Source organism: Scomber japonicus, chromosome 10 (genome assembly GCF_027409825.1).
Source record: "Scomber japonicus isolate fScoJap1 chromosome 10, fScoJap1.pri, whole genome shotgun sequence".
NCBI classification, from domain to species: Eukaryota; Metazoa; Chordata; class Actinopteri; order Scombriformes; family Scombridae; genus Scomber; species Scomber japonicus.
Window position 1 is genome coordinate 8450400 of NC_070587.1, and position 19271 is coordinate 8469670.

At 44.9% G+C, this 19271-nt stretch overlaps 2 protein-coding genes across 3 annotated transcripts; both read right to left on the reverse strand.

The window, feature by feature from the left end:
• On the reverse strand, positions 1 to 8898 carry atn1 (atrophin 1). Its single transcript, XM_053326393.1, has 9 exons — positions 8872 to 8898; positions 8264 to 8365; positions 7725 to 7844; positions 4684 to 7529; positions 4293 to 4509; positions 2638 to 4150; positions 1543 to 1686; positions 1162 to 1342; positions 1 to 109 (listed from the first exon to the last, which is right to left on the reverse strand). Exons 1-9 carry the CDS (start codon positions 8896 to 8898, stop codon positions 76 to 78), a joined length of 5184 nt encoding a protein of 1727 aa, XP_053182368.1. The 3' UTR covers positions 1 to 75.
• Positions 8899 to 14597: 5699 nt separating this feature from the next.
• Positions 14598 to 19162, reverse strand: LOC128365854 (gamma-enolase-like). 2 transcript variants are annotated; one of them, XM_053326467.1, is made up of 12 exons: positions 19077 to 19162; positions 18762 to 18857; positions 18556 to 18614; positions 18386 to 18455; positions 18138 to 18271; positions 17821 to 18043; positions 17425 to 17622; positions 16787 to 16863; positions 16332 to 16456; positions 16114 to 16222; positions 15169 to 15227; positions 14598 to 15041 (listed from the first exon to the last, which is right to left on the reverse strand). In XM_053326467.1, exons 1-12 carry the CDS (start codon positions 19159 to 19161, stop codon positions 14972 to 14974), a joined length of 1305 nt encoding a protein of 434 aa, XP_053182442.1. In that variant the 5' UTR covers position 19162; the 3' UTR covers positions 14598 to 14971. The 2 variants fall into 2 exon arrangements, with proteins under 2 accessions (XP_053182442.1, XP_053182441.1); XM_053326466.1 differs by lacking the exons at positions 18386 to 18455; positions 18556 to 18614 and having other exon boundaries at positions 19077 to 19161.
• Positions 19163 to 19271: the final 109 nt, after the last annotated feature.

The window sequence follows — 19271 nt, forward strand, 5'->3', positions numbered from 1 at the left end:
GCCGTATTTGTTTAATTTTGCACACGTTCTCCCTCGTTTTTTTCCCCCCGTGCTGCTCTTTCTTGTGCCCCTCCCTCACAGGGTCTTGTCACTTTCTTTCTTCAGGTGACTAAAAAGTCAAAGGAGAAATCATGTGAGAGTCAAATCTATAGTTTAGGCAGAAGATAAAGATGATGCTCATGTCACCTCTAATAAATTCAGCTTGATGCTTTTAATATCTAAATAACTTTCATTTAGACATATTCATATTTTAAATGCTTCATTTGAATCCACCAATTGCCTTTAAGAACACATGATTATAATATTTATAGAGGGTGTGTACATTTCTAGACATTAATATATAGTCTACCTGTCACTACTGGTCAGTTTGTGAACTGGTTAAAGATTGAAAAATGTCCTTTATTCATGTCCTAGCTCAGTGGTATTTGGAAGCAGGTACTGGTACTTGTTCAATTTATCAGAAAAAGCTCAAAAAATACAACCAATCTCTAAGATTCTCTTCGGTTTTCTACAAATCAATATCAGGCGTCTTATTCTTTAGTGTAGTTTAAAGACTCTGATCCAGTATCACATGCTGTGCCAAAGTATCAGGTTCTGTGTCAGGTTTGGACCATCTTGTTGTTCAAATGTTGGGCCTGGGTCAGGTTTGGGGTTGGTTCATTTCAAAAGGGAATTTCTGTCTTTCTTTATCTTATAATGCCAATCATCTGTATCTATGCTGCAAGAAGATAAGCAGTGTGTAGTCAATGAACTGCATTCATTTCCCAAGCTAACAGTCAGTAAAGGGTTAGCTGTGGCTCAGAGGGCTGGTGGTGCAATCCAGAGTTCCTCCCGTACACATGTTGAACTGTCCTTGGGCAAGACTGAACCCCAAATTGCTCTCCATGTGTGAATGAGGCAAACTTTAAAGCAGTTGGAATGAAAGCACCATATAAATTCAGCCGTTTACCACCCTTTTAAAGGATAAAGGCAAAAATGTAGCTTTGGGTCTCTGGTTGGGTTTTGGGTTTGGGAGTACCAGGTGGTTTTAAAGACACTGGGTTCAGGGCTTAGTTTGAAGACTGAGCAGAATTTTTGGCACATGTACACCAATAGTTTCCAACAAATTCAATCTTTACTGAATTAATAGTAACAACTGACACACACACATATACTCCTTACCTGTAATACTCGTCCTGGGTAAGGGAGTGGTGGTGATGGTGATGGATCCACTGTTGTTCCAGGGCCAGTCTCTGGATCTGCAGCTCTGCACTCTGGGCCTGCTGCATGGCCTGGAGCTGATGGGCTGCTGACATGGGACCAGTGAGGGAGGACGGCTGGGGCAGGTCACGGAAAGGAGCACCTGATGACAGAACAGTATGGAAAAGAGGAGGAGCGGGTGGGGGAAAAAAAGGAAAAGGCAAAAAAGAAAGGAGGAGAAAGAGGCACTAAGGTCAATCATCAGCACTGTAGTCTAAAGGTCTCTTCATAAACTTTGAGGACTTTAGAGTTTTTAATAGAAAAAAACTGAACGAGTACATGGACGAGGAGCCTTCTCCTCACCGAACAGCTGTTGGCGGAGCACCTCGCTGTCAGTGAGGGGGTGAGCCAGGATGGGGGTGCCTAGTGTGGCTCCTGGGTAAGGGAGGCGTGCCAAAGGAGACCCCGACGCCAACGGGTCCATCAGGGGGTGAACCCCGCCCGCCGCTGGATGCCAATGATGTAATAGGAAATAAAGGAGATATTTAATCGGAGTCAAAGCACCAGTATGAACTGAAAGCATGATACACAGCATTCACTGGCATATATGATTTTTAACAACTCATGAACATCCGGATAATAATCAAGTAAATCAAATTAAGTTCAAAAGTCAGGAATTCTACAAATTAAGTGAAAATTTACATATTGTGCCTTTGCCACTGAAGGATAGAGCCCTATGTGAACAGTAATACACACAATTATATTCAGTAAATTGAGTATGTGATGGGCCAACCAAGCATACAAACTTTGGCATGTGGGTAAAAAAAGTTTTTCCATGACAGATTTGTACTTTGGATTAAATATTAACGCTCCATGTGTCCACATGTGAAATATTGACATGCAAATCAACAAAAAATATGGATGAATTCTCACTAAAATAGAGAAAAAGTGATTCTTGTTGTGATGGCTTTTAATATATATATTTTTTTTAAACTTTCTTGACTAAAAATTTGGTAACATATTACTTAATGACCCCTATTTAGCATTTATAAGAAGCATATTAACATGTAACAAATGGTTAACAAGACAATACAATGTAGTTGTAAGCAGATATAAGGACAAGTTTTTATTATGTACAGTATTTGTCAACAATTATTACTAATATATTTTATAGTATGGCAACTATTTATTCATTATCTGTTCATACACCAGTATCCAGTTATAGATGCCCACAGGAAGAGTTATAGTTGCTGACAAATACATCAATAAACATTAATCTATTTACATCTACAAAATAGTTTGCTAAAAACCATTTATAATCTGCTTATACTTTGTTATATGTCTCGCTATAACTTGAAAGCATTAGGTTTCAGGGTATAAGTCTCGGACACATCACATCTGTAAAATATGCAGACAGGTGATATTGACAATGGCAGCATTGTTAGTAGCAGTGGGTACCTGTGTCTTGCTGGTGCAGGTGAAGATGTGAGTGGATGTGTGAATGCTGGTGATGATGAGGCGTCACGTTTAACATCTGAAGACGCCCCATATTCTCTCCTCCACTTCCTCCACTTGTTCCTCCTCCACTTCCCCCTCCTCCACTTCCGCCACCTCCTGCACTTCCTCCCCTTTCTCTTTCCCTCTCTCTTTCTCGCTCTCTGTCCCCAAAGGCCGGCAAAGCAGCTCTGTCTCTCTCCCTCTCCCGCTCTCTTTCTCCACTCCTGTCTCGCTCATAAGAGGCGGGAGAGCGAGTGGGAGTAGGGTAGTTCTCAGAGGGAGTGGCTGGAGCTGGGGCTGGTGGCAGATGAGAGGACAGGGAGCTGGGAAAAGAAGAATGGGGGACTGGGTGATGAAGTGAGGCGGTGTTGGAGGTCGGTGGAGCGGGTGGAGGAGGAGCTGGCGGAGGAGCAGCAGGGCCTGCCGGGGCTGGGGGGGCAGCTGGTGGCGCAGATGAAGGGTGAGAGGGGAGTGAGGTTGGGAGGAGAGATGAAGGGGGTGGATTGGACAGGGATTGAGGGGCTGGCGGGTTCGGAGGTCGAGTTATTGGGGCCAGACTTGGGTTCTGGATGTGTTGGGGGCCGGGGGGAGCTGGGGGCGGAGGAGTGCAATAGAGTGACACCTCATTAGCTCCCCCTCCAAGGAGGAGGGAGTGTGCATGGGCATGGGCATGGGCATTGGCATGGGCATGGGCATGAGCGTGTGAATGAGAGTGAGCAAGAGCAAGAGCTGCAGGATCAGGCATGGACCCTGGTGGGTAAACACGCTCATCACTCTTAAATTCAAATCCAGGCTTCATTCGATCCCGGTGTGCAGCCACTGCATGAGGAAAACCGACTCCTCCTAACCCACCACCCCCAATTCCTCCAGGTACCGGGCCTCCTGCTACCCCAGCGTGGCCCCCAACTCCTGGACCCCCTTCAAGGCTGCCACCATATAAAAAGCCCAAGATGGCTGCAGCTGTGGCAGCATCAGCTGGTAGGTGGTGCGGGTGGCCCAAAGCGTGATTCTGAAATTGAGGAAGGAAAAATGACGGGTGGACATGGGGATGGCCATGATGAACTTGTTGGTGATGTTGTTGGGCACGACTTGCTGCCCCGAGTGGAGACATGGCATGAGGGCGAGCGTACTCGCTCAGGGTTCTCAGTGCTGGGGTATCAGGGCCCAGATAAGGGCCACCTAAACCTATTCCGAGGGCACCTTGAGGGCCTCCAACCACTGCTGATGCCCCTGCCATGGATGGCAGGAGGAGAGAGTGGGGGATAGAGTGTGATAGAGTGGGGTGGAGATGGTGTGATGGAGTAAGATGAGCATGTGGGTGTGAAGGATGATGCTGATGGTGAGGTGGAGCATGAGTGACATGGTTGCCTGAAGAGGATGACGATGAAGGATCGAGGATAATAGAAGATGAGGAGGGGAAGAAGAGAGAGGAGCCCTGGCGAGCCCCTGCTGCGGCACTGGCGTCCTTCTGTTGCTGCAGAAAAAACACAAGAACATAGTAAATCACACCTGCCCTGATCTACGTTACTCTCCTCCCATTCAAGTGATCAGTTTAATCTATATCAATTCAATTAACTCTGACATGCTACATAATTATCATGCTCAAATGTGCTCACCTGTAGATGTCGATCCAGTTCCCTTTCACGCTCACGTTCCCTTTCTCGTTCTCTCTCTTTTTCTCTTAAGTCTCTGGCTCTCTGCTCGACCTCCCTTCGGGCTCGTTCTATCATCTCATTCCTCTTCTTCCACAGTTTGGAGCCGTCTAACGGAACAAAAAGGACATCACTGCGGGCACAAGAGTTCCCGCTGCCACGGTCAAGGACCTTGTGAAACCTAGAAACAAGTGACACAGTGGTGCAGTACATCATTATTACAACCATCAGGCGTCAGTATCGCTGTCATAATAACTATCATTACTGTTAATTACAACTGATCCCATGAAGAGGGACTTAATGGACTGACACATTGACAAACTCAATTAGGATGATAACACTGCTCTAACTTTACCTTGCTGATTGGCTGGCATGAATGGGGATGTCTACAGGCTTAGGTTCAGGAGAGGGGCTTCTCAACACTGGTGGTGGGCTTTCACTTTCCTCCCGTTCTTCTATTGGTTCTTCCTTGATGACAGGTGTAGGGGGTGGGCCTGAATCCGAGTGGCCATCTCCACCAGGGAGTGATGAACTGGAGGAAGGGGTCGAAATGCTGTTGTTGTTGGCAGAGTTACTAAGAGGTGGAGGTCCCTTTGAGACATTTTGAGGCGAGAGCGACTGAGAATTGGTATTGCTGCTGTTGGGTGCGCTACTGTTGCTATTGCTGTTGGCCATGTTACTGCCACTGTTCCCATTGGAGTGGTAAGGTCCGCTGAAGGGGGGGTGGCTGTTCAAAGTGCCATGGAAAGGGGACGGCCGACATCCAGGTGAACAGCTGGATGACACACCTGGCCCAGGAAGTGGCATGTTGGGTCCAGAGGAGGAACCAGGTGGAAAAGATGAGAAACCTCCCATCTGATTTGTGGACGGGCTGGGTAACGGAGATAGGGGTGTTGGAGGAGTCTGAGCAGAGGACTGGTAGTGTGGGGGACGTACAATGGGTGCCATAGCGGATGGGGGTGGCTGGGCGTGGGAGGTCTGAGATGGGGGTAGAGGAGGCTGAGGTGGTGGAGGGGGATAAGTAGCATTTGGAGGGTGTCCATGATGGCTGGAAGAGGAGGATGGAGAGAGTGCACGAGGTTGATTTGGACCTCCACGGTTTTGGTACAGAGCAGCCTCTCGCAAGTTTGAGTCCCTTTCTCTGTCCCTGGGCCCAGACTGGTAGTGGGGATGAGGTGGGTGGGGATGCTGGGTTCCTCCAGGCCCCGAATACTCTCGTCCAAGGTTCGAAGTCACCCCAGGCGGGCTGAGGTACTCTCGATTTGTGCCAGCAGAAGGAGGCGCCCCAGCAGGAAAGTCCTTTCCTCCAGTGGGAGGATACTCTCTGTGGAAGTGGTCCGCTCCTGAAGAGGGGGTTTGTGCCTGGTCCATGGGAGGAGGGAAGTCCCGGTTGGTTGAGTTTGGGGGATGCGGGTGGGGGTGTGGGGTCAGGGAAGAATGAGAAGAGTGGCTGGTGTTGTTTTGGGGGGACGCAGGTGGGTCTCGGTTCAGCATTGGGGTGACAGGTAGCCCACTAGTTGAACTTGGGGGGTTTCCTTGGGGGATGGAGTTGCTATTTGGGTTACTGTTGCCTACAACCTCTCTTGTTTGACCTCCAAACTCACCCCATCTGCCTCCATCTTTGTCTCTGGGATGGCCCCCTCCAGCTCCATTGGGGCCAAATTCTCTAGTCTGGTTTTGGTTTGGCAGAGGAAACTCCCTCCCTCCATCCCGTTCCCTTTCCCTTTCTCGCTCCCTGTCTCTGAAAGCTGGAACAAAGTCTCTTCGTTCAGGACCAATGTTAGTAGGTCCATCTCTCCCAGAACCTTGGAAATCTCGGTTCTGACTCACTGACAGACCTCCAAACTCCCGGCTTTGGATGCTGTTCGGCCCACCCATCCCACCACAAGCACTGTTACTGTTACCACCACTACTATTGTTGCTACTGTTGCCAATGGGAGCGGAGAACTCCCTGTTGAGCTCCCTCCCCCCACATTCCCCCCTCACTCCCCTCTCCCTCTCTCCTGCAGCCCCCCTCTCTCTGTCCCCTCCCCCTCCAGCGTACCTGGGAAGGTACTCCCTGTGGGGGTGGGGGTGAGGATGGGGGAGGTAAGAGGGGTGGGAGGAGGAGTGGCGAGAGGACGGAGGGTTGTAAACAGAGGGAAGTTGCTGCTGCTGCACTGGGGGCTGGTGCTGTGGTTGGTGTGGGTGGTGGTTGCCAGGGTAACGGGTGTAGCCCCAGCTCCCCTGGCAACCAGTTGCTGTGCCACCCTGCCAGCTGGTGGAGCTGTAGTGGTGAGGGTGGGTGGAGGGTTGGGCCTGAGGCTGGGACTGTGTCTGAGGGCCGGTCTGCGGCAACAGTGAAGGAGGAGTGGACTGAGCCTTGTCCACGAGTTTGTCTGCCTTCTCTATTTTGTCTCTTTCTGTCTTAACCTCAGCAGGCAGGTTTTGTCCCCCAAGCTCCAAGGGTTTCAGGGCAGGTGGAGGAGGAAGAGGGGGGGCCAAGGAGTGGGGAATGTTTGGGCTGTTATGGGAGAAATCTCCTCCCGAGATAGTTGTCTTGGTTGCACACTGGGTGCTGGCTTTGGAATTCATTCTGTTGCCACTAAGTGCACTGTCAACGCCCGTCGGTCCACCATATTCAACTTTACACATGAGTTTTGAGTCCAGGGAGAAATAGGACTTCCTCCCACTATTGCTGTCGTTTGATGAATCACCTGCTCCACGGAGAGAGGGAGTCAGACCAGAGGAAGAGCACGGAGTTGAGGGGGGCTTTAGAGAAGGACAGTCTTCAATGCGGGAATCCACATCTGGCTTTTCTCCATCTCCACACAAATCCTCCCCTCTCCCCTCCCGTAGTGCCCTCCTATCCTCCCCTGCCACCTTCCCTCCTCCTCCCTCTTTGCCTTTCTCCCGTTCCCTCTCTCCTTGCTTTGGTGAGTCGGGGCCATCGGAATCAGAGTCCAGGCTACCCAGAGGGGAAGCGGAGAGACTTGGGGATGAGGAACGATTGTCCTGGTCTATATCCCGCCCACTGCTCAGACTACTGCTGCTATTGGCCAGGCTCCCTACAACTGAACTCCTGCTGCCCTGGGATTGGCCGTCTTCATTGTCACTCTCACGGGATTGGCTTGCAACTGAGGTTGGAGGTGGGACAGTAGAGGGAGCCGAGCTGTCAGTGGAGTGTGTTGATGTTGGAGGGTTTGGGGTAGAGGCCGAATCCTGACAAGAAAAGATCATTTGTGGAAGAGGTAAAAATCTGTATTTTAAGAGAGTGATAGTGTTGTGTGTGTATATACTAGCAGACGCAAAACATGTAGCTCTTAATAGATTAGACAGAACCATTTGGATGATTTAGCTGAATCAAAGCTTTATAATTGTTCTTTATATAACAGATTGATGAAATGTAACACAAACCTGAACTTTCTGCCTCTTTGGAGGAGACACAAGTTCCTCCCCCTCACTCTCTGATGAATCATGCCCTTGTGATCTGCGACTGAAGCGATTTCCAGCCAATTCCTCGGCAGCACCTCTTTGCTAAACACAACACAAGACTTTTAATTCTGTAGTGATGCTTTTGAATTGCTAATAGGCCTATGTCTGTTTTTAGAACAAAGACTCACTCTTGCATGCACACGCCGGAAAACACACACACACACACAAAAAAAACATCAATGTCAAACATGAAACATCAAAGATTTCAAAGTGCTAAGCTGTAAAACACACTAACGAACAATACTGACAGAGCAAGGATATGTCTCTGGCAATCGTACTGATGACTCATACACTGACAGCACACACACACACACACACACACACACACACACACACACACACAATAAAATACATAGACAGTCCTTTATTGTCCATCACTCTCATACCTGCATGCACACACATAAACTTGTAGCCAAACAACAACAGGAAATAAGAGGAGACAATGAAAGGTAGATGCTAACCGTCTGTCTATCGTTGCGTTCAGGGCGAGTGGGGCTGGGATGCGGGCGTCTACCCCTTCTCTCCTCGCTTGCCCCCCGCCGTCGCCCACTGCGCATGGGCATCTGCAAAGCCCAAAGTCCAGCGAAAGAGGATGGGAGGGGTTAGCATTAAATGTTAAAATAAGACAGGGCTACCGGGATAAGGTGATACACATAAAAGAAACAAGGAGATGTGTTGATTGTAGTAAAAAAAAGGGTTAATACAAGCCAAAAGAAAGTCAGATTTGATCAATTTAACACAAAACGTAGCAAGGGCAACAACAATAAGTCGAGAATAAAAAAGGAAGGGAGGAGAATAGAAGAACAGAGTAGAGGCAAAAGGACACAGAGAGGAGGGAGAAATTGAGTGAGAGAAAATATAAACATGGAATCTGTTTTTTCAACCACATTACTGATTCTCACAACCAAATAAATAATTTACATCTTAGTCACCCTGGCTATCCCGAAATGCTATCACATATTGAACTAATTATCTTGTAGTAATGCTCCCAAATTACTACATACAGGAATTAGTCAGGTAAACAATGTCTGACTTTGCTGTGAAGAATAGAAATCAGGCTTGCTCATACCGATTCTTTGTGTGTCCGTGTTTTCATTATTTCTCCTTTATAACGTCCATTTTACAACACAAGCCATTGCATGGATTGAACTGGTTCCTGTTGCTTACTGACTGGGCTGTGTGTTACACCATGAAAGCTACAAAACCTGTAAAGAAGCATAAACAAAGAAGGCATTATTCGGATTTATCTACATGGAAACACTACAGAGAAGTCAATGTTTTTTAAGAGAACATTAATTCACATGTGGATGCAGTAATAAAATACACCATTTGCTATCTGTAACCCCCTCCCACCCCACACCCCAACAAAAAAACAGGCTAGTCTGCACCATGTGTGGAGTTCAAGAATTTGTGAGATTATGAAAACATCAGAGTTTACAACTGAAAAAGCACTGTTTCAACATTTAAATTCCCAGCATGCTTCACAATTTATCGGCACAACTGCTTTTAGCTGCACTCAAAACAGTCCTCACTCTGCCTTCTGCCTTCACAGCAGCCAAAACCCACTGGCACAATAACAGAATGTACTGGTTCGGTATAATTGGGAACACTAAAACAAAAATTCTGGGTGCGTAGCAGAAAAGGTGCTTTTGGTCGACTGTATTTTGGATAGCAGTCTGCAGAAGACAGAGAACTCCAACATCTTGGGGAATATGGGGCCACACCCCCCTCTTTCCACCTTCACCACAACAGCCCAAACCCACAGCCACTTGTGGTTAACCCACATGACCTGGTTATGGCCAGCAGAATCATATGCTTATTTATCTAGCAAGCCAGCCATTTGGGAAAAGTACAATGTCAGGATTTTTTTTATCCATTTGGGCGTGCCTGACAACATAGGTGGACTAATTGGCGAGGGCTTGTCTAATACATTCATTCATGTACCACTATGATGAAAAAATGGCTCATGTATATTGAATGAGGATATAAATAGTGCACACCACTGGATGAAAAGAGATATATTTGGCTGAACAGTTAGTAATGTGTATGCACAGTTGGCCATGCAGCCAATAAATATAGTAGCTACACACTGATTTTTGTGCATGTTTGAATCCTACTGTAGCAGGTAGGCTCCTGTAAATCCTACAGCAAGCTTCACTACACATGGCTATGCATTAATTATTAGTGCATGCTGCAGTAACTGAGTCAATCAGTCTTAAGAATAAAAACCTTAAATCACTGCACACCACTTCATGTGCATAATAGAAAAAGATTGGACGTGTGTGCTTAAAGGCTACTCGGGTCTAATTACAGTATGATAGACATGACTAGGTTTATAGTTATGCTGTGGGATCCTGTGTTCATAATGCATCTCAGTTACAGGTGGCAGCTACTGGCCTGTCAGTGGTCCACTGGCAGGTCCATGACCATGGTCAGTAAACAACTAGGACGCAAACAAAATACACCAGCATTAACATTACATAGCACTGCAAACACACACACACACACAGGCACACAAGCATTATCAACAAATTGACCCCGTTGCATGTGATGCAAAGCAGCAGCATGCAGTTGCTCTGCTTACATCACCAGCGAGCGGGCACTGCAACGACTCTTTCTTCTTTCTTCCTGCGAATGTAATTGATACACATGCAGAGGAGACCGGCCAAAGCTGCCCTACAGCCTGCCACTGACTACCACGGCGGAACACAGTGCACCTCCGACGAGGGGGTGGGGGGGGGGAGAGTCGTGTTCAGCAGCCACATACATGTTCACAATCAGAATGGATGCCTGTGCAGTGTGCTGTTTCTAGACGCTGCACATCTTTAAAAAAAAAAAAAAAAAAAAAAAGAAAAAAGAAAGAAAGAAAGGAAAGATGATATGGAACGGCGAATCATGGTATTTCGCACCGGCTCTCCCTTTCCTTTCCTTTCCCTTTTCCCCTTTCCCTTTCCTCGCTGGAATGTGGGTGCGCGTCTATTAACATTAATTCACCGGGACATAATTTAGCCATAACGCAGGAAAAGAGTGGGATGATAATTAACACACAAAGAGGAGGAGAAAAATGGGGAAGGAGAACACAAACGTGGCCAGCAAAGGAAAGGAGGAATAGCCCCCCAAAAAATACATAGAGTATAAGCATCCATTTTTTCCCCCTTCTCCTTACCTATAATATCCAGCGATGCGTGCTCCCACTCTCACTCTCCCTTTCCTTTCTCTCCCTTCTGTTTGGTCGTTTTATGTTGCACGCTGACACGCACACCTCAGAGCCCAGGCGTCTGTCAACAGAGGCTTGTGCTGGCTCATATTGCAACGGGCTCCGATAATAACAATAATGCAGGAAAAAACCTCTTTCTACTCGTTGCAGGGAGGAAAAAAAACAGGGGTGCCAACTGAAGACTGTACAAATTGATGCGTACCCTCGCCTCTTCCCCACCCCCTTTCGCCCCCTTTTTCTTTTTTTGCCCCCCCCCCTCTCCCACCCCTACCTACTCCCCCTCTTCCCTCTTCCTCTAAGACGACTTGCACTTTTTTTTTTTAATACCCCTCTCCAGTCTTACAGTCACAATTTTTTTTTTAGCGGAGGGGTGAGCCAGAGAGAGGGATGCACGTCGGGTGAGAGAAAGGGAGAGAGGAGAGGGCGTGATTTGCATAAGGAGAGAGGAGGAGGAGGGGGAGGCTGGAGGAGGAGGAGGAGGAGGGAGTAGTGAGGCAGGGAGAAGGAGGAAGAGAGGCGCAGAGAGAGGGCCAAAACTCTGAAGAGGGAGGGGATCAAGAGGGAGGGTCTCTCTCTCTCTCTCTCTCTCTCTCTCTCTCTCTGTTGCCTAGTCTCTCCATTGTCACCTTTACTGTATGGAGAGGTTCATGCTTCAGACCCAAATAACTATTTGCCATTTTCCTACACTAAATAAGAAAAAAAGAAAGAAACACTCAGTAGATCTTTGCTCTTACAGGCCGTAAAACAAGCTAGAAGGCAGATTACTAAAGAAACACACTAATAATTAGAGTATTTTAATGACAATGTCAACCACCTAACAAAGAAGCCCCCCCAACTCCTTTATAATAATCAATCAATTAATAATGTACTCATGCCCCCCTGTAATGTAATGTAACGTGTCTGTCTGTCTGTGAAAACCTTGCAGCGGTGTGTCCAGTCAAGCGGCTCTGCAGACCACCACCCCCCCCTTCTCTCTCTCTCTCTCTCTCTCTCTCCTCTCTCTCTCTTTCTCTCTCTCTCCCCTTCACGCAGCCCCCTGTCCCGTCTCCTATTGTGTGGTAACCATGACAACCCGGCCGGAGACTGTGCCCGGTGCGCCTGCGCGGCTCCAGCCCTTACTTCATCATCATCATCATCAGCAGCAACAGCAGCAGCAGCCGGAGAGCACGAGAGAGAGGCCTGGCCGCGCTCGCGCTCCCTCTGCTGTTAAAGTCTTTGTAAAAAAGGTAAAGCGCGAGCGGTCATTGATAGATCTGCAGGCCGCGCATGGTGACAATTTAGCAAGCAGTAATTGGTGTGCAGGGTTGGGATGTTTAAGTGTAATGGGTTACATATTACTAGTTACCCTATTTTAAATGTAATAAGTAATATAACTATTTCAATAATCAAAGTAATGTAACTTATTATATTTGATTAATTTTTGATTACTTTACTATTTTTTAACGAATGTTTTCAGCTGCTTGGGTAAGTACCAATTAAGCCCACCAAAATATAAGTTATAAGTTGTTTTTCATGGATACTGACATGATTTATAAGAGAGATCATTTCTTATGAAACAAAATATTGTTTTCAAAGAATTAAAAACAGTAACATGTTGAATATTTAAAAAAATAAGGGGGGAAACGCCTTCTGAGTAAAATCTTACAGGTCTGACTTCAGATGTAACCCCCTTTGTAATCATCAACATTTTTCCAATTTTTGACATTATGCCATTGTGTTTTTAGATTGAAAAAAAACCCCCAGAAAATTATTTTGCATGTACTAAATTACTTTTTTTCCTTTTGATGATCACAAGATCACAAACATGTAAACATTTCTCTCCAAAGTTTCTTACACAGTGAAATGTCTCTTCATCTTGTGAAGTATAAAATGAAAAACCCCCAAACTGCAGAGTTAGTTTTGGCTGTGACAGCAGCTGCATAAACTTAGTGATGGCCTGAAATCTACTTAAACAAAGCCAGATATTTTGTTTGATTTTCCCACAGCAGCATCTTTGTGGCACTTGTCTTGAAGGACAGCATGTTTAGGTGCATATGATAAGGAAAAATTATCAAGGGGCTTTTGAACGTAGGTCTATCAAAGTCAAGCTCATGTTTTATCTGTCAATGACACATGAATCAGAGTGAATGAAAAATAAATGCTATGATAAACCCTTGCTCTCAGCTCATATCATCCTGCAATGATATACACTTATACACACACACAGACAACTTCAAAGCTCAATAACATACTGTAGTTCATATACAGAAATGTACTGCACCTGGGAGGTGTAATATACACTGCCTGTTCAAAAAAAAAAGTTGCCACCAAAAAAAAAAAAGGTCACACACTCTAATATTTCGTTTTTAAGGCCTGTGCATGCATGTACATGTACGTGGGAGTGGGTGAAGTTGTGTGTATATGTGAGTGAGAGAGACGGCAAAGGGGGGAGTTATGACCTGCATTACAATAAACAATCCCTCTAGCTACACACACACACACACACACACACACACACACACACACACACACACACACACACACACACACACACACACACACACACACACACACACACACACACACACACACACACACAGTGCCTGTAGGATTTGGTTTTGGATTCCTAAGTCCTGTCAGATTGATAGTTGTATACATTTGCTATATCGGCCTGTAGTGCTCCAGAGTACAGCAGCAATGCCCCTAGTGGAAACCAGGAAAATAGCATTTATTTGCCACACAGGTCAAACATTAGAAAATGGCTCAGTTTGGTGGAAAATAGTAAGAACTACAATTTTGAAGCCAGGGCTCTAAATGAAAAACTTGATATCATAGATGCCTGATTTTATGTTGTAATGGTCGTGGGATCATAAATGACAGTTTTAAACGGGAATATTTCTATCCATAATGACTTGAATGTCTGTATTTTGACTACACAGGTTACTGTAGACTTATTATAGGAGCTGAGGTTGAATTTCCAAAATTCAGAAAAAAAATAGCCTTCTCAAACTTTATGCCATATGCATTAACTACTAAAGCATTATTATTATGATTATATTAGTTCCTTTAGTTGGTATCATGCTGGAACTATCAAAGATGATTCCTGCATGGTACAATATAGCTCCTCTTAATACCTACAGGAAGTTTAGAGCAATCCTATAGGATTCTTCTGGCGTTCCTGCAGGATTTTGTGCTGGATTCTTGTTGGATTTATTGTACAAAGTCCTCTCAGATTGATACTTGAACATTTTAAAAATGTGCAGCATAATATTCCTTTATTTAAAACATTAAACGTGTGTTCATGATCTAACACACCTGCTTAACATCATTCATGCTGAATACAACATGCTAGAATATAGAATATTATATATCCAGCCATTAACAATGTGCAAAGGTGTTTTTCTGCCATATTTAACTGAGTATTTTACTCTTTTGGATATAAGAAGAGAAAAAGGACACACAGAGGTCTTAAAAGTCTTTAAAGCCTTAAAACAAGTAGTCAGAGCACTGTGTTTAGAGTCAACATGTAGCCATCTTTATTAACCATATACTGACAAAGTTACAGACACAATTTTGCTTCAAGCTTCTTCATGTTTACATCAGGAAAGACAGGAGGAACAGGAGGAAAAGGAAACAACAGGACACACAAATTCAAAATACTTCTGCAGTAAGTCATAAGGAGGCGACCAAAGAAGGGGAAAAAAGTGCATCAGAGGAAGTGCTCGTCTGTGCTTAGAGGTGAAACACTGAACAACAACTGGCTGAAGTCAATGAACTCAATCACTTGCTGAAGCATCAGGTCAATAAACTGTAGTTATAGAGCATGTTTGCGCATGTCAGATATTTGAAAAGTGTCTCAGTGTGTTACAAGCTGTGCTGAAAATGATGAGTAATTATCCCACTGTTGTATATCTGTCAGGGAATCAGAACATGGTATATATGAATGTGTGACTTCCTGCATTAACATGTGCACTCAAAGGGCACTGGGGTTGCGAAAGTTGTGCCCAGCAAAGTGGGCCTGGTCACCCAACTCTTCCTCAATCCTGAGAGCAAAAGGGAGAATAAAAGCAGAAAAACTCAAATGTGAAAGAGGACAGAAGCAGATGGAAGAAAGAAGGAAAGAAGAAGAAAAATGTCTCCACATACACAGTTAAAGCTATGAATACTCACCTCATGAGCTGATTGTATTTAGCCAAACGCTCTGACCGACAGGGCGCTCCAGTTTTGATCTGAAGGGGAGACAAAAATACCAACAATCACAGAGAGAAACTGAAACTGCTGCCGTTCATTTTCTTCTAATGCAACTAATATCTATTTTTATCATTTTTTCAGTCTGTAAAATATCAAAAGCCACGATTTCTTACTCAAACTGATCAGCAGCCAACAAACCCAGAGTATTTCTTATGATAAAAATAGGAAACAGAAATGTCTGTTTTAATATTAGTATGTTTTCAAGTTGGTAATCAGCAAATGTTTTGGTATATTTTTGCTTTTGCTTTGATTGATATCCAACATACAAATTCAAGTGATTTTTTTGGGGAGATCTGCAAGCTGATCAATTAATTAAGTTATTGCCTTAGGATGTGTATGGTTTCAGAACTACACCTCATAGCTATTTACTTATATTGCTAGTATATTGACACATTACACTTCCACTTGTGATTATTATGTTATGGATCATTGCCTTGTTTTGTATTGCCTTGTTTCCAGCCTGTACTGTCGTAGTGAGATTTTGCTGCCCTGTTTAGTTTTGTATTGTCTCATTTATGAACTGTCACTGCAGAACAACTTATGCAGAGAACAATTACAAAGATGCAGAGTGGTTTAGGCAACTAAATTGAGACGTAGAAAATGAACAGCACTTATATTCAGGGACAAATTTTAGACTTTCAGACTTAAGACCAGTTCTATGTGGACATCTGGTCCAATTGAGGATGACAGCTGTGCAACCAGGTGGGAAAAAGCTGATTTTGGATCAGTGGTTAAGGTTAGGGTTAGATTAAGGTTAGGTAATGGTTATTGGTATGGTTAAGGTAAGTCTCTAGGTAATTAAGTCTGTGTAATGTCCCCAAAAGTGATCTAGGACAACGTGCGTGTGTGTTTAGTATGTCTTACTTGTCCAGTGCAGAGACCAACCACCAGGTCAGCTATAAAAGTGTCCTCTGTTTCTCCTGAGCGGTGGCTCACCATCACGCCCCAGCCATTCTCCTGGGCCAGTTTGCAGCTGAGAGGTAGGGAGGCATGAACAGAATAAATATGATGTACACTCACACGTGGAGACAGGTGCACGCACATGCCTGCATTCATGCCTCAAACATGCCAACTAAACTCACGCCTTGATGGCCTCTGTGACAGAGCCAATCTGATTGACTTTAAGCAGCAGGCAGTTGCAGGACTTTTCCGCCACAGCTCGTTCTATCCTGCGAGGGTTAGTGACCGTCAGATCATCGCCAACCACCTGAAGAATGTATAAAACAGTTACAGATGGAGTTGTATCAGTTTACTGAGCTGTATCAGGTCTACCCTGGGCAATTTAACATGCAGCAGCCCAAGGAAAATTAGAAGTTGTTGTAGCACCATGTTTGTTAATCTAATTCTACTCCACTGATACTACAAGCAAGCCAAAATCAGTTAAATAGACTCTCTGGAGCAGTGATATTTGGTTACATGAGCGTTCACCAGGCAGAGAGGGTCTAATGAAAGACATGAGTTGCATTATGGATACAGTAAAATTCTGTATTTTGGAGCTTACTAGCAACTAAAAGTCAGGACATCTTGAATATTTTACCTGGATGCCCACTGAAGTTGTAAACTGTGCCCAAGCTGGCCAGTCATCTTGATCAAAAGGATCTTCAATAGACACCACTGAAGGAAAGGGAGAGATGGGAAAAAAGCATCTTTGTACAATTTTTCAATGGGACTACAGCATCACAGTTAATAAAGGGTCTAAGGGGAAGTAATTTCTTAAAATGCAATCACATTACACACAGATGCACACACACACTTGCCCACACAAGCAGGAAACACACCATTGACAGGGTAAAGAGCCACATCAGATTTAGGCCCCTGCTTGCCAAATGTGCACCGTAGCGCATAATTAAAACCTCTTTAACAGGCCAAAGTGTCAGGAGCAGAGAGAGGCTGTGGAGACAACAAGCTTCCTTGTTCTCTCAATTTCTTTGTATCTGTCAAAGAGGTGACTGAGGAAGTAATGGCAAAAATATGAAATATTGTCCTAATAGCACTTGAACTAGCTATTAACACCGACACAGTGATTTCATGAGTCCATGTCTTGATGCTGTCAATAAAATCCCCTTATCTAAATAGCGGAGTTGTCCACATCATGTTCTTCAGAAAACCATAAAAGTTAGTATTTCTGACATGTATGTGGGTCATTTCAGGGCAAAAATCACACACAATACACACCTGGGTAGTTATTAATGAAGCCCTGGTAGATGCTGGCCAGCTCATCAGCGCTGATGTTGCGTGCAGCATTGGGTGGAGACTTAAAGTCGAGGTCATACTTGCCCTCGATGAAAAACTCTGATGCAGCTACATCCATCCCTATCACCACTTTGTCTGTGAAGCCCGCTTTCTCTATGGCTGTCTTGATCAGCTCGAGGGCTGACAGCACAGAGAGGGGACACAGGAAAAAAATAAGGTAAGATTCAAGATTGCTTTATTTGTCATATTTGTGTCAATATGTCTAGAAAAGAAAAGATACACTATAAAGCACACTCAGCACATAAACAATCGGCAGCAACTGTCTCACAAAGGCCAATACTGCAGATTATTTCAGAAAAGGAAACTTGTTCTGCTTACCTTCACTGTTCTCCTGTATGTTAGGGGCAAATCCCCCCTCATCTCCCACATTTGTAGCATCCTGACCATACTTCTCCTTGATGACACCTCTCAGTGTCTGGTAGAGCTCAGCCCCCATACGCAGAGCATCACGGAAAGACTCTGCCCCTACAGGAAGTACCATGAACTCCTGCATAGCCAGCCTGTTACCAGCATGAGAGCCCCCGTTGATTACATTAAATGCCTGAGTGAAGAAGAGACGAGGGACAGGAATGTGTATTTGGACTTGGATATTTGTAAGAGCCACATTTTTGCACTGTACAATCTACAAGACTTACAGGAACTGGGAGGACCAGCTCTTTATTTCCTGCCAGATCAGCAATGTGACGGTACAGGGGGACGCCCTTCTCCTCTGCGCCAGCTTTGCATATGGCCAGTGATACTCCAAGAATAGAATTGGCACCAAACTTAGCTGTGGAAGAAACACAGACGCAGTCACACAACACACGGATGCAGTCAGTAACATTCAGTGGTGCAGAATCATGACCTTTAAACATGTATAACATCATGAGATTTTAATGCTTACATTTGTTTTCAGTACCATCCATTTCAATCATCATGTTGTCCAGTTTCTCCTGTTCTAGCACACTGATCCCCTAAAAAAACAAAATGTATCACTCACACTATAAAGCCATGTTTCCTCACCGTTCCCCAGTATATTTTTAATGTTGAACCCACTGCTGCCCTCCAACTCACCGACTGGATGAGGGCAGGTCCAATGGTGTCATTAATGTGACCTACAGCCTTGGTTACACCTCAAAGAGCAGGACAGAAAAAGTTATTTGGATACATGCAAAACTAACAGTGTCAGGGTGCATTTACATGTCACAAACCATGTGAGAAAACCAACAGTGCAAAACGTCAGCAACATGCAAAGACAAACGAGAGAGGCAAGTGATCACCTTTGCCCTTGTAGCGAGTCTTGTCTCCATCTCGGAGCTCCAGAGCCTCGTAGATGCCTGTAGATGCACCGCTGGGCACAGCAGCCCTGAAAAGACCTGGATTGAAGAGGATTGGTGGGTTGAGGATGAGGTACATATAAAGGTGAGAGTTTGATGAAGGAAGGGAGATGGGTGGAAAAGGACAAAATTAGCTTGTGGCAATACAACCTTGTAATGAGGTTTAGATTAGATGAGGTACAATGTCAAGCCCTGCAACACAAACAAACACAGCTGAGAGTTGTACAGATATGTGAGTATTAGATTTCTTTTTTGCACCTTTGTCTGTATGCAGATCTACTTCCACAGTTGGGTTTCCCCTGGAGTCCAGGATCTCCCTGGCGACAATATTCACTATAGACATCCTGTAAAAAAACCCAAAAAAACAAAGGTGACATTTTCTTAATTTAACCATTTGTACTGCACATTAGATTTTAGTGCGGATACACAAAATCGTACATTCACTCCATCTCA

Coding starts and splice junctions, on each gene's coding strand:
- atn1 (XM_053326393.1), bottom strand. CDS start 8,898: ATGAAAACACGGACACACAAAGAATCG. Junction 7,530..7,724: donor CAAAGAGGCAGAAAGTTCAG/GTTTGTGTTACA, acceptor TTTTCTTGTCAG/GATTCGGCCTCTACCCCAAA. Junction 1,687..2,637: donor CCTGCACCAGCAAGACACAG/GTACCCACTGCT, acceptor ATTGGCATCCAG/CGGCGGGCGGGGTTCACCCC.
- LOC128365854 (XM_053326467.1), bottom strand. CDS start 19,161: ATGTCTATAGTGAATATTGTCGCCAGGGAGATCCTGGACTCCAGGGGA. Junction 18,615..18,761: donor GACTCGCTACAAGGGCAAAG/GTGATCACTTGC, acceptor CTGCTCTTTGAG/GTGTAACCAAGGCTGTAGGT. Junction 15,228..16,113: donor TTGGTCTCTGCACTGGACAA/GTAAGACATACT, acceptor TCTCCCCTTCAG/ATCAAAACTGGAGCGCCCTG.